This window comes from Delphinus delphis, chromosome 4 (genome assembly GCF_949987515.2).
Source record: "Delphinus delphis chromosome 4, mDelDel1.2, whole genome shotgun sequence".
NCBI lineage: Eukaryota > Metazoa > Chordata > Mammalia > Artiodactyla > Delphinidae > Delphinus > Delphinus delphis.
In genome coordinates this window covers 108,246,292-108,260,483 of record NC_082686.1, presented here as the reverse complement: position 1 = coordinate 108,260,483, position 14,192 = coordinate 108,246,292, and the positions used below count along the sequence as shown (strand labels likewise).

The following is a 14,192-nucleotide window of genomic DNA, read 5'->3' as shown; positions in this document are numbered from 1 at the left end:
CCACACGGCTCAGAATAAAAGGGAGAAAAAGTAGAAAGAAAGAATTAGTAGAAGTAGAAAGAAAGAAAGAAAGGTGGGAGGGAGGGAGGGAGGGAGGGAGGAAGGAGGGAAGGAAGGAAAAAAAGAAAGAAAAGATAAAGTAAAATAAAATAAAGTAAGATAAAATATGATAGTTATTAAAATAAAAAATAATTATTAAGAGAAAAAACAAACAAACAAAAAAAACGGATGGATAGAACCCTAGGACAAATGGTGGAAGCAAAGCTATACCGACAAAATCTCACACAGAAGCATACACATACACACTCACAAAAAGAGGAAAAGGGGAAGAAATCATAAATCTTGCTCTCAAAGTCCGCCTCCTCAATTTGGGATGATTCGTTGTCTATTCAAGTATTCCACAGATGCAGGGTACATCAAGTTGATCGTGGAGCTTTTATCTGCTGCTTCTGAGGCTGCTGGGAGAGATTTCCCTTTCTCTTCTTTGTTCTCACAGTTCCCAGGGGCTCAGCTTTGGATTTGGCGCCTCCTCTGCGTGTAGGTGGCCGGAGGGCATCTGTTCTTCGCTCAGGCAGGATGGGGTTAAAGGAGCAGGTGATTCGGGGCCTCTGGCTCACTCAGGCCGGGGGGAGGGAGGGGCACCGAGTGTGGGGCGAGCCTGCGGCGGCAGAGGCCAGCATGACGTTGCACCAGCCTGAGGCGCACTGTGTGTTCTCCCGGGGGAGTTGTCCCTGGATCCCGGGACCCTGGCAATGGCGGGCTGCACAGGCTCCCTGGAAGGGGGGTGTGGACAGTGACCTGTGCTCGCACACAGGCTTCTTGGTGGCGGCAGCAGCAGCCTTAGCATCTCATGCCCGTGTCTGGGGTCCGCACCTTTAGCCGCGGCTCGCGCCCGTCTCTGGAGCTCCTTAAAGCAGTGTTCTTAATCCCCTCTCCTCTCGCACCAGGAAACAGAGGGAAGAAAAAGTCTCTTGCCTCTTCGGCAGGTCCAGACTTTTCCCCGGACTCCCTCCCGACCAGGCGTGGTGCACTAACACCCTGCATGCTGTGTTCTCACCGCCAACCCCAGTCCTCTCCCTGCGCTCCAACCGAAGCCCGAACCTCATCTCCCAGCCCCGCCCGCCCCGGCGGGTGAGCAGACAAGCCTCTCGGGCTGGTGAGTGCTGGTCACCACCGATCCTCTGTGCGGGAATCTCTCCGCTTTGCCCTCCGCACCCCTGTTGCTGTGCTCTCGCCCACGGCTCCGAAGCTTCCCCATCCGCCACGCAGAGTCTCCGCCCGCGAAGGGGCTTCCTAGTGTGTGGAAACCTCTCCTCCTTCACAGCTCCCTCCCGCTGGTGCAGGTACCGGCCCTATCCTTTTGTCTCTGTTTATTCTTTTTTCTTTTGCCCTACCCAGATACGTGGGGAGTTTCTTGCCTTTTGGGAGGTCTGAGGTCTTCTGCCAGTGTTCAGTAGGTGTTCTGTAGGAGTTGTTCCACGTGTAGATGTATTTCTGATGTATCTGTGGGGAGGAAGGTGATCTCCACGTCTTACTCTTCCGCCATCTTCCCCACATCTTCTTTATCTATTCATCTGTCAATGGACTTTTAGGTTGCTTCCATTTGCTGGCTATTGCAAATAGAGCTGCAATGAACATTGGGGTGCATGTGTCTTTTTGAATTATGGTTTTCTCTGGGAATATGCCCAGGATTGGGATTGCTGGGTCATATGATAGTTCTATTTTTAGTTTTTTAAGGAACCTCCATACTGTTCTCCACAGTGGCTGTATCAATTTACATTCCCACCAACAGTGTAGGAGGGTTCCCTTTTCTCCACATCCTCTTCTGCTGGAATGTTTCGATTTTCATTTTTTCTTTTCTTCCTATAGTAATCTTATATGGAGGCACCATTCTATCTTTAGTTGTTTCTATGGACAAGGATGTGGGTTTTAGGTGGATCACAAGTCTCTATTTCAAGACTGCCTTCTTCTGTTAGTAGAGTGCAGAGCAATTTATTTAAGAGATGACTTTTGTGTGGAAAGGGAAGGCTTAACTTGTCTTTTGATTTTATGGTTCACTCTTGTTTCTATGGAGTTCTTAATTTTCCTTTCTTACTTTTTACCCTTTCTATCACTTCTCCCTCTGTATACTTTCTGGTCTCACTGCAGGGGTGAAACCATTGCTTTGAGTCCCACCTTCAAGACCTTGCCCTATAGCCTGACATTTTCTTTCTAAGAATGTTTTGTCTACTCTCCAATAACCTTAGCTTGTCTGCTCCCCCTTACTCTTTTCTGCACAGTTTCCCCAGAGTTCCATCATTTCCCATACACCTAGGGATGAGGAGGGAGCTATAGAGGTGGCCTTGCTGGAATTTAATGGCTATTTCTCTAGTTATAATTACTTTGAAATTTATAATATTTTCAGGCTCTTTATGATGCTGAAGTTGTGGTCATGTGTGGTTTTGTTTACTCTTTTTTTCTTTTAAATCTGTATGGTGTTTTTCAGAGACTGTGGAAAGATTCACAGTTTAGTAGTTACCATTACCCTGGGACAACCCAGAAGTCCTTCCCTTCCCTCTCTGGCCATAGTTCTGGAGGAACTTTATTTCTTCCTCCTTATTTTTTTCTTATTTATTCCCAGGGTCAAAGAATGCGAAGTAGGATTTACAAGTTCATAATATAATTTGATGTAAGGAACATTAGCTTCCAGTATATATATATACACACACACATGGGTGCATAGACATGTCAATAAGTTTTAATATATCATTCAAAAAATCCTTTATTGAGAAATTATAGGAGAAAAGGGTGAGTTTCATAACTTTCAAAATTCTTTAAAAAGCTGTTTTCAAAATCGTTCTGGAAAGCAGTGGATATGAGGTTTGAAGATTTGGTTGTAAAGTACTTACTCCAGATAAAAAGCTGTTATTTTCGTTATTACTGTTATTAATACTGAATTATTATTCGTTATTCATTATTATTACAATTTTAATTCCTCCACTTCCTATAGCAACAGGTGGGCTTTGCTCTGCAGAACTGCAGGTCTGAACATTTTAGAAGAGAAGCTAGAGACAGGGTGCCCTGGTTACACAATGTAAAGATAACACCTAGAGAAGCACTGGGGAAACCTCATCACTTACCAGACTGCTGAACTTTTTACCCTTAATGAAATATTAGTTCTAGGAGAGAAGAACTGTAGGGCTTTTGATATTCCAGTTTAGTGTTTATCTGTAGTGTTACAGTAAACCGATAGGGTGGTGGAAGAACATTGGCAATTTAATCTTCCATGTGAATCTTCTGGAGGAAGCAGCAGGAGTGAGAGAGAGCTATAAGTGGGTGTCAGGACAGCCAGCAGTTTTTCTTTGCTTCTTCAAGACATTTTTTGGGGGAGGATGTCTTTCTTCATCTTGTTTCTTATTCATGTATCTTCCCTCTTCTTGTGTGGCCCTTTTGACCTGGGATCTGAGATCCCCAAATAGTCTTCTGAATCATACTGGGAAAGGACATAAGAATACAAGAAAATTAAGATTTCCAAGCTCCTATGCTGTGCCAGATAGCAAGGGGATCTTTTTATCTCTTTTTTTAGTCCTTGGTTTTCCATGGGTATCAATAAACATATACAGACTCATGTATACTCATAGATACATACACACATACATACATGCATACACGCTAGTTCCTCCCTTTCTTAACCCGACCTTAAGCAGCTCTTGAATACATTTTGGCAGGATAAAAATCAAAACTTAGTGTTTGCCACTGTAGGGGCCATAGTTCTTCTGCATTTTATTTCTTTGGCTTAGAGCTGCTCTGTCCAATACAGTTGTCCCTAGCCACATGTAGCTTTTAAAATTAAAATTAACTAAAATTAAAAATTTGCTTCCTTAGTCACATTAGCTACATTCCAAGTACTCAACCGCCATGTGTGGCTAGGGGCTACCATACTGGACAATACAGATATATAACACTTCCATCATTGCAGAAAGACAGAGCTGCCCTAGGCCTAGCATATAAACCACCCTCTGTGGCCCAGAGCCCTCTCCCTGAATGGGGCCTGAGACTCTTCCCTTTTGTATTCCTGGTGCTAGCCATAGAGCAGGTGCTCAGTATAATGTTTTGCGTGAAACAAGAGAAGATGCTATTGCTTGTATAAGCAAAGTTCATAGAATGCTCATTCTACTAAAAATTGATAGAAAAATAGTAAAATGTACTAGTAGATTTCTATTTTAATAATGTTTCATTAGAGCATAGTAATTTTATTTTTCTCATCTTTATTAAAATTAGGGTTATTTTTGTTTTTTTAAATAAATTTTATTTTATTTTTTTCCCCCCGGCCATGCTGTGCGGCTTGTGGGATTTTAGTTCCCTGACCAGGGATTGAACCCGTGCCGTCCTCAGTGAACATTCGGAGTCCTAACCACTGGACCACTAGGGTATTCCCAAGGTTATATTTGTATAATGAAATTGGTTCAAATGTAATTCAGTACAAATTCACTAAGCATGTGCTATGAGTCGACCTCTGTGTTAAGCACTGCAAAAAGACCACTGCCCTTGCAGCACTTAAAATCTAATCATTAATTAATTGAACAGATATTTATTGAACACAATATTATATGTGCTAGACACTGTTCTAGGAACTGGGGATGTGTTAATGTACAAAACAGAACAATCCCTGCCTAATGGGACTAACATTTCAGTGGGAAGAGACAGGCAATATACAAGATAAATAAATAAGTTATATAGTATTTTAATGGATGATAATGTTAGGGAGAGAAAAATAGCAGGGATTGAGATAGAGGGTGCTGGCGGGAGTGTTCTAATCTCACATAGTGTGGTCAGGGAAGGGCTCACTGGGGTGACATTTGAACGAAAACTGAAAAGACAGTGAATCCATGCATTATCTAGGGGGAGAGCATTCCAAGCAGAGGAAACAGCAACTTTTAAACCCTGAGGTAGGGGTACTTTTGGCATTTTAGAAGAACAGGAAAGAGTTCAGTGTGGCTGGAAAGAGTGAGAGAGAGAGGGTAGTGGGAGAGGAGGTAAGAGGGGTGAGAGAGGGTCAGATCACATAGAGCCTTGTGGGCTGTTGAAGGACTTTGGCTTTTACTCTGAGTGAAACGGGGAGCCACGGAAGAGTTTTGACAGAGGAGAGTCATGATCCAACTTAGAGTTTACAGAATTATTCTATCTGCCATGTCGCAAATAGACTGAAGGGGACAAGAGTAAAATCCACTGGATTTGCTGATGGACTGGCCTTGGAAGTGTCCTGCACCAACAATTAGTAGATGGTATAAGGCATGATTTAACTCATGATAATAAACTGAATCTGGAGGTTGGTAAGCAGATGGGCCTGAGTGAAGGTATGTGTAGGCAAGTAATAGAAGATATGGTTGGAGATGATGGGTGAGACTAGTGGTGTCAGTGACAGAACTAGGGAATTCGGGAGGGGGAATAGGGTAAATGGGGGTAGTTTTGGACATGTTGAATTGGAGGTGATGGTGGAATCTCAGAGTAGGGACATGTTGAGAGTTTAGGATATGGAATTAGAGGTCAGGTGGGAAAAGTTGGTGCTACAGTCAAGTGTTGGATGTTCTTAGGTAGAGGTGCTGGTTGAAGACAAGAGAATGAATGAGCTGCTTTATATTGAGAGATAAAAGCAGAGAATCAAGGACTAGAGCCAAAAAAACAACAAACAACACCCACAGTGATGAGGTAGGTAGAGGAAGTAGAACCAACAGAAGAAATAAAAGGACCCAGTGGAAGCCAAGGGAGCCTGCATCTCAAGGAGGAGTTGATCAAGAGTGCCAGATGTCCAAGAGAAAGAAAGGAGAACGGTACTAGAGGAAGAGCTGTCAGACTTGGCAAGAAACATTTTAGTGAGGTGAGTGGGCTGGAAGCTAGATCATGAGGGTTGAGAAAGGAAGGGATACTGAGAAACAGAAGAAAAAGACATCTGCTTACTGTGATGATTTTCAATGAAAGGTATATGGAGAGCCCTTTTCAGAACACTGGGTCAGGAGAGAGGAAATATAGTCATTCTGTGGTGATACACACACACACACACGCACGCACGCACGCACGCACGCATGCGCGCGCACACAACCCTTTTAAGAAGCCTGTCTATTGTGTTTAGCAATACATACTTAAGTAATCTTACATACCATAACTGAGCTCATAGATTTCTGATATTTTCCATTGTTATCTAATTCAGTTTTATCTTGGGAAACTCAACATCGGAAAATTCTGATTTCCAAAATGAATCTTTTCACTTTCCAAAATGAATCTCTGCTTAATGGAGAAATACAGCTTCTCTTCTTTTTAAATAGGAAGCTCCTCATTTACATTTAGATATAAACCGATTTACAAACATTGCATTTATGGTGGGTTTCAATGTGCACAACCATGTAGAATGTAAAGGGAGACCTATGTTTACCACTGGGTTTTCTAAACTCTTTTTGTGAGAAAATATTCCAGTGCTGTGCCTTGTCCACTTTTCCTTTTTGCCATACAATTTTCCACATGGAATAGACCTTTCATTGTTGTTTTCTACTGATTCTGTATGACACATCTTCAGACTGTGTTGGGATGACTTTGCTGAGAAGAAGTCTTTCTCAGGCACTCAAGATGATTCTTGGGATCCCCCCTCAAGCAGAAACAGACTTGACAAATTATCCTCTCCTCAGAGCCCCATGGACATGGAGCCTGGTCTGAGTCTTCAAGGTTAGAAAGAGTTAGGTTTGGGATTAGCTTTGATAATTTCTAGAATCAACCACAGGACTTTTCTAGAATCCCATTTCTAGAATCAACTATAGGACTTTTAGCAAAATTCCTCTAGGCTTTCCATGTTATTATTCTCTTTGTCTGTTATTCTTGACCAGCTATCCTGGGTTTCCCAAGATATTGCAAAACTTCCACAGAAATCCAGGTGGAAACTTTCTTAGCCTGGCAAGGTAGAGACAAAGGGCTTTGTTACATGCATTGTATTTATCTTTGCTAGCTTCCCCATTCAGTGTGTACTGACCTGTGTCAGCCTGGGACCCGGAAGGGAATTCGTCATGGGGAACGAATATGTTGCTTTGACTGTATCCTGTGTGTTGATGGGCATGCATCACAGGAACCAGGTAGAGATGGTCATTTTTTCACTGGTATTAAAATGGAAGGATATTAAACATGTTTGGGCAGAGAGGGCCTTGGGAGCCTTCTTTATAAATAGATGTGAACAACTTATGACAAAAATTATAATCCATCAAACTATTGGATGTTCTGTGCAGTGCAAAAAATTATAACATTACGTTTTTTTAATATAAATTTATTTGTTTTTATTTATTTATTTATTTTTGGGTCTTCATTGCTATGCGTGGTCTTTCTCTAGTTGCAGCAAGCGGGGCTACTCTCCATTGTGGTGCACAGGCTTCTCATTGTGGTGGTTTCTCTTGTTGCGGAGTATGGGCTCTAGGTGCGCGGTCTTCAGTAGTTGTGGCATGTGGGCTCAGTAGTTGTGCCTCGCGGGCTCTAGAACGCAGGCTCAGTAGTTGTGACGCACAGGATTAGTTGCTCCATGGCATGTGGGAATCTTCCTGGACCAGGGCAGTGTTAGTTCCAAAGCTGCTACATTTGGGAAAAAGACCAACATCCATGAATTTAAGAGGGGAAAAATTTTTTTAAATGATATGTGAAATATGAATACATGGGTTTGCAAAAAAAAAACTGTTTAGAATTATTTCAATTTCTGAAATAGATTAAATATTAGTTATGGAAAAATGTGAATGAGTAGTAAATAAGTGAATTACAGTTCTATGTTTTACAAAATTATCTCTAATTTAGAAATATAAGATTTAGAAGTACATCCCTAAAGGCAAAGACCATAATTACTCAAAGTCTGTAGGACAAGTGAATTCTATATCTACTGCTCTATGAATTTTTCACTACAACCTGTTGAATTGCTGTTCCTGACCAGAATTTTACTTGGGCTTGGTATGCTTAGCCCTATGGAGCATGTTGCAGCAGGTTTATTTTTGTCTCTACCTTCTGTTCAAGATAACAAATTGTATGTCTCTTGCCAAAAGGCCCTCTATAGCAATTTAGTTAAAAGAGGATTTTAAAAATGTAAAATTTTCCACAAATGGAAAACAAGCACAAGGTAATCTGAACAACTCTTTGGACCCCATGTGGCCCAGTCTCTGCACAGAAACAACAAGAGGAGTCCAATCCAGCGGTTGGACGTGATTGAAAGGGAATTCCAGTCTTTACCTGCATCTCTCATAGGACAGTGAAGAGATCCATTTCATAATCTACCACAAATTCATCTCAGATTTTTTCTTACGTTGCAATATTCTCCTTTAGAGCCTCTGCCCAGCTAAATGCCCCAAAAGTTTTTTCAACCTTAGTCAATGTGGTTGTTGTTTTTGTTTCCTTTCTTCTAATTCTCAACCTTTCTTTACCTCTTCTCTCAAATCTGCATCTGGAGGGTGAGGAGAGGAAAGCTGAGTGGGCAAAGACAAAATTCTCTTCAGTAGGTGGAGGAGAAGCTGAATGAAAGATTGAAAACCCTTGTATTTTATCAACCATATCCCTGTCACAGTACTCTTAATTGTTTCACCTTAGTAGCTTTAATGTTCCCATATATTTGTGGATTGTTCTTGGGCTTATGAGGGTACACACCTCCCTTCTCAATTAGATAATTGGAAGAAAAAGAAAAGGCATCTTACTGAAAAAGGCCCATGCAGGAAGAGCTGAAACCAAGACGGGAGACTGAATTTCCAAAATTGAAATCAATTCTCAATCTGTAATGTTAGCTGCACACTCTAAAGACCATTTTATCACTGCTTTTTTTTTTTTTAGATATTATATATTCTCTATAGAAAATTTCAGTGAGTCTTGCATTAGGCTTTTGGCTCCTCTGGGCTATTCGCAGCTGAAGAGGACAAGTGGATTTCTTTGCAGTCAGTCCTCTGTTCTTTGTTCATTAGGTCAAAGGGAGTGTGAACAATGTGGTGAAGACTATTGGTCCAAATGCACAAAAGAGCGAGTGTGTGCTGAAAGAGGTGGAATTCCTTGCTTATGATGAGGTCCTGGGATTCACTCTTGTCATTCTCTCCATCTTTGGGGTGTTTGTGGTTTCGGCAGTCACAGTTGTGTATGTGATATACAGACACACTCCGTTCGTGACTGCCAATGACCGGGAGCTGAGCTTTCTCATTCAGGTTTCTCTTGTCATCACGTTGCTGTCTTCCATGTTCTTCATTGGCAAGCCATACATCTGGTCCTGTATGGCCCGTCAGGTGACTCTGGCACTGGGCTTTTACTTTGCCTGTCTTGCATTCTTGGAAAGACTATTTCACTGTTTTTAGCCTACAGAATTTCCAAATCCAAAACCAGACTTATATCCATTCACTCTCTTTATTGGAAAATCATTGTGCTAATCTCTGTTCTAGTCGAAATTGGCATATGTACAGCCTACTTAGTATTAGAACCCCCAAGGGTGTACAAGAACATGGAATCTCAAAATATAAAGATTATTCTGGAATGTTATGAAGGTTCTGTAGAATTTTTGTGCTCTGTATTTGGGATGGATGTCTTCTTGGCCTTGCTGTGCTTTCTTACAACCCTTGCGGCTCGCCAGTTGCTGGATAATTACTATGAAGGAAAATGCGTCACCTTTGGGATGCTGGTCTTTTTTATTGTCTGCATCTCTTTTGTCCCTGCTTATTTGAGCACCAAAGGCAAGTTTAAAGTGGCCATGGAAATATTTGCAATCTTGGCATCCAGCTATGGTTTATTGGGTTGTGTATTTGCTGCCAAGTGCTTCATTATTTTGCTGAGGCCAAAGAGGAACACGGATGAAATTGTTGGTGGAAGAGTTCCCACTGTAGATAAGAACATCCAACTGACTTCAGCCTCTGTGAGCAGTGAGAACAATACCATGGTGTCAGCTGTTTGGATGAGTAGAGTCATGGGTTGCATGTGTCCCTCAGAGCTGCAGTGGTGGTATGGTTCAACATTCCCTTTCAGGTGGTTCCCACAGCAGCTGCCTGATGTTCTGGGGTAATTCTGAGGATTTGGATTCTGGTAGTTTAGTCAAAGCATGGCATATGAAGTCTCATACCATTTATCAAGAATTCGAATAACTGTTACTATTTTTTTTAACATCTTTATTGGAGTATAATTGCTTTACAATGGTGTGCTAGTTTCTGCTGTATAACAAAGTGAATCAGCTATACATATACATGTATCCTCATATCTCCTACCTCTTGCGTCTCTCTCCCACCCTCCCTATCCCACGCCTCTAGGTGGTCACAAAGTACTGAGCTGATTTCCCTGTGCTATGCAGCTGCTTCCCACAACTATCTGTTTTACATTTGGTAGTGTATATATGTCCATGCCACTCTCTCACTTTGTCCCAGCTTACCCTTCCCCCTCCCCATGTCCTCAAGTCCATTCTCTACGTCTGTGTCTTTAGTATTGAAATTGTAAACCACTTCATTAAAACCTTTCATAATACTTTGGTATAAGGAGTGCATGGCAGGGAATATAATAGGCACAAGTAACCTAACATGGTGGATATAAATATTTGGGTCTTGAATATGCTTTTTCCCCCTATATCATGGGTGTCTGATCTAGAAATTTACATTAGACAAAGTCACCTTGTGGGGACCGAAACAGACATCTTGTTCTACATCCTGTTAATGCCTCTACGGAATAGACAGCTTTGCACTGACTGAGGTAAGAATTACATACAGCTCATAAACTTTCCCTTGGAGCAGAGCATTTGGTAAGAGAATTTTTGTTTCAAAGGACTCTGCATCATACAGAGAATATTGAAGGAATTGAGATGTGAACAAAACTCAGTTCTTTCTTGAATTCATAATGAAAATCGACAAGTTTCTCCCAGAGGGAAGGCAAGGCCTACCTGCTCCAGATTTTCCTGGAGAGTAAGTAGTAAAGTATTTAAGTTTCAAAACAGTCTTCTTAAAAAATAAAAATGAAGGGAATTAAGTGTCAGCAAAGCAGTTATTAAGTTGATTATATAGTGAATATCCAGCTGGCAAAAAAAAGCAAATGTTTACCTACAACAGGTATTAGAATGAAAGATTTTTCAAGATAAATTAAGTGATAAATATTTGCCCTCTGGTTATCCAGAGTTGACTGGACTGTTATCAAAATGTTTTCAATCTTCTTTCAGCTATGAAAGTTTTAAAATGACCTATATATATTTATGTGCATATGAATTAAGTGTGTAGAAAAACAGAACTTGTAGAAATGCTGATCAGCAATGGGTTTGGGAAACTAGAGAAAATAAATGTTATTAAAAACAAAATATCAACTGAACTTGCCTGTTTAATGTTTACTAGTATAACCTTACAATGTTAAGATGCAAATTTTATCTAAAGTGGTCTGAAGATATCACTTGATGATTTGGTACACATGCATTGTTATAGAAACTGGCTTATGGCAGATAAATTGAACAATATGTGATTGTCAAAGGATGATGGTCTAATTTTTATTATTGATTTATTCTTTGTAATTAGTTACCTATCAAGTATTAAAATGTTTCTCATAACATTCCAAGAGAATACCTCTTTAGATGAATGTGTCATTTAAAAATTATTTCTTGTGAAAAAATGACTGTATTCTCTATTAGCACCCGTTGCCTCAGAAGAGAATCTCATATAGAAGTCACTAGTGATACTCCCTGCTGTGGGTGAGCATTTTCTGGTAACCACATGCTAGGCCTTGGGGAGCAGCTCAAAATTAATTTCAGAGTGTTGCATCAAAATAATGTGGTTATCGGCTTAGGGAGTAACATAAAGACTAATTGCTTGAAAGAAAAAAATTGCAAATCAACACTTTACTCAAGGCTGACCTAGACACATGCAGGTCTGAGCTCTTTTGTTTTTTTGGTTTTTTTTTGTGGTACGCGGGCCTCTCACTGTTGTGGCCTCTCCCGTTGCGGAGCACAGGCTCCGGACGCGCAGGCTCAGCGGCCATGGCTCACGGGCCCAGCCGCTCCGCGGCATGTGGGATCTTCCCGGACCGGGGCACGAACCCGTGTCCCCTGCATCGGCAGGCGGACTCTCAACCACTGCGCCACCAGGGAAGCCCCCTGAGCTCTTTTGAAAAATGTTTATCAGGGCTGCTCAAGTCCACAGTATAATATTAATTCCTTTGGGTTAAGCAAAGAAAATTCTTGATGAAAAGTAAACATATTATTGAAAAAGGAAAAATATTCCAACTGCCAGATTAATTGCCTTAAAACACGGCTCTGATCTTATTACTTCCTGGCTTGTCAACTCCCAGTGGCTCTCCACTCTCTACTGCATGAATCCAGCTGCCTTAGCTTGGCGTTCAAGACACTACAAACTGTTTTCCATCTTCTATTTCAACATTTGTCACCTGCCACCTTCCTGCCCACATTCTTATAACACAATCCAACTGGACTCCTGCAATTGCTAGAAGCTACCTTCTGTTTTCCTGTTATCATGTTGCTCACACAATCCCCCTTTTCCTCTAATGCTTTAATAGTACTTCAGTCATCCGTCCATCCGTCTGTCCATCCATCCATCCATCCATCACTGAAAGCTTGGTGTGCATCAGATTCAGAGTTAGACACTGAAAATGTACAAAGACAAGGCATTGTTCCCCACTTCCAGGTACTTACCATCATTTGGGATGATAGATAATAAATTAACAATTATCCAGTCATTTGATAAAGCTTTGATTGTGGGAGCATAGAGGAAAGGCTGGGTGAGTCAGGTCAAGAAAGTCTTCCTGGGTGAGGTGACACGTGAATGAATTCCTGAAGGACAAGAAGGAATTAGCCATATGAGAGAAAGATAAACTAATGTGTGCATTCTACCTAGCCTAGTGCTTGGAGCATGGTACATGCCAGCTTTCTTTTCCTTTTCTCTAAAGGACTTTAGAGAAACTAAACTAGGACTTTATCTGTACCTCTTTTATGTCACTAGCCATTTTCTGCCTTATGCTGTGGTTATCTGCTTCTCTGTCATATCTCTATTGCAATGTTATAATTTATTTTGTGAAGAGACCTTGCCATATATATATATATATATATACACATATGTATGTATATATATGTGTCATTCTATCTATCTATCATCTATTTCTCTTTGTAGACTTAACATCTAGAATATACCTTGTACTTAATTGGTGTCCAATGATTTTATTTTAAAAAAATGAATGAATGGATGAATAAAGTTATCAAGATAGCTAACCACTCACCTCACAAGGCCCAGGGGCAATGTTTCAATGTAAGTTAAGGAAGCCTGGAGCACAGAGAGGTGGAAGAGGTAGAAAGAGCCTATTGGGGGAAACACAGTGCATTTCCAAGACAGCAGGGACCAGTTTGAGAGCAAGAGGCACTTCAGTTTGGGAAGGGAGAGGGAACACAGGACTGAAAGGAAAGGTGAGTAGAATGGGAGTGGGCAGTCTTGAAAAGAATTTTTCTATGGTATTCATTTGACTATCGTCCCATGGTATTTTCTCCTTCTTATAGTCTCATTTTTGAAGAATAAATGCAGTGTTTTATCCTCCCTCACAATTTCTTCCCTTTTGAGCTGTCATTATAAAAAGCAGAAGTTTGGAACATCTGAAGGCAGAGTAATTATTTATAACCTCAAGGTAGACTTATTTACAAAATATGTAAAAAATCTCTGTGAAATAGACTTGCTTACATTTTTAGAGGATTGTTATACATTTCCCCTGATAGTTTTGGAAAAGCAGTTTGGCTATAAAAGGCATAATGTGAAAATACAAATAGCCCATATATATTAGTTAGGGTAGGTTAACTGCTGGAACAAACAACCCCTAAATCTTAGAGGTTTAACAGATTAACACTTAACACACACTAAGACTAATGTATGGGTTCTTTATCAGACTGCTCTCCTGGATGGCTCCCTTCCAAGCAGTGATTCAGGGATGCTGCTGGATAATCTATATTTGTCCCACCAGACCCATTCTCTGCCCCTATAGACTGCATCACATTAACTCCCTTGCCCTATGGCTTCCAGTGGGTTTTACTTATGAGAAGCGCCAATGGGAGACTGCAGAGTGAGAGGAGAGATCTGGGTCTTTGTTGTTTCAACCATGGCTCATTCTTCTACTTGTAGTCCTCTCCCATGACTATGGCTCTCACCAGATGCTATGTTTAATGATCTGTCCCATTCTCCTTTTCCACCTGAGTGTAAGAACAGCTTCCC

General features: G+C 41.0%; 1 protein-coding gene across 1 annotated transcript in view; it reads left to right on the top strand.

Moving 5' to 3' along the window:
- The window catches only part of LOC132424445 (vomeronasal type-2 receptor 1-like), a 32,024-nt gene extending 22,000 nt beyond the window's left edge, over positions 1-10,024 (top strand). Inside the window, 4 exon segments of the mRNA XM_060010162.1 lie at positions 6,974-7,097; positions 8,946-8,986; positions 8,988-9,276; positions 9,279-10,024. Of these exon segments, the coding sequence (XP_059866145.1) occupies positions 6,974-7,097; positions 8,946-8,986; positions 8,988-9,276; positions 9,279-10,024 (1,200 nt within the window).
- Positions 10,025-14,192: the final 4,168 nt, after the last annotated feature.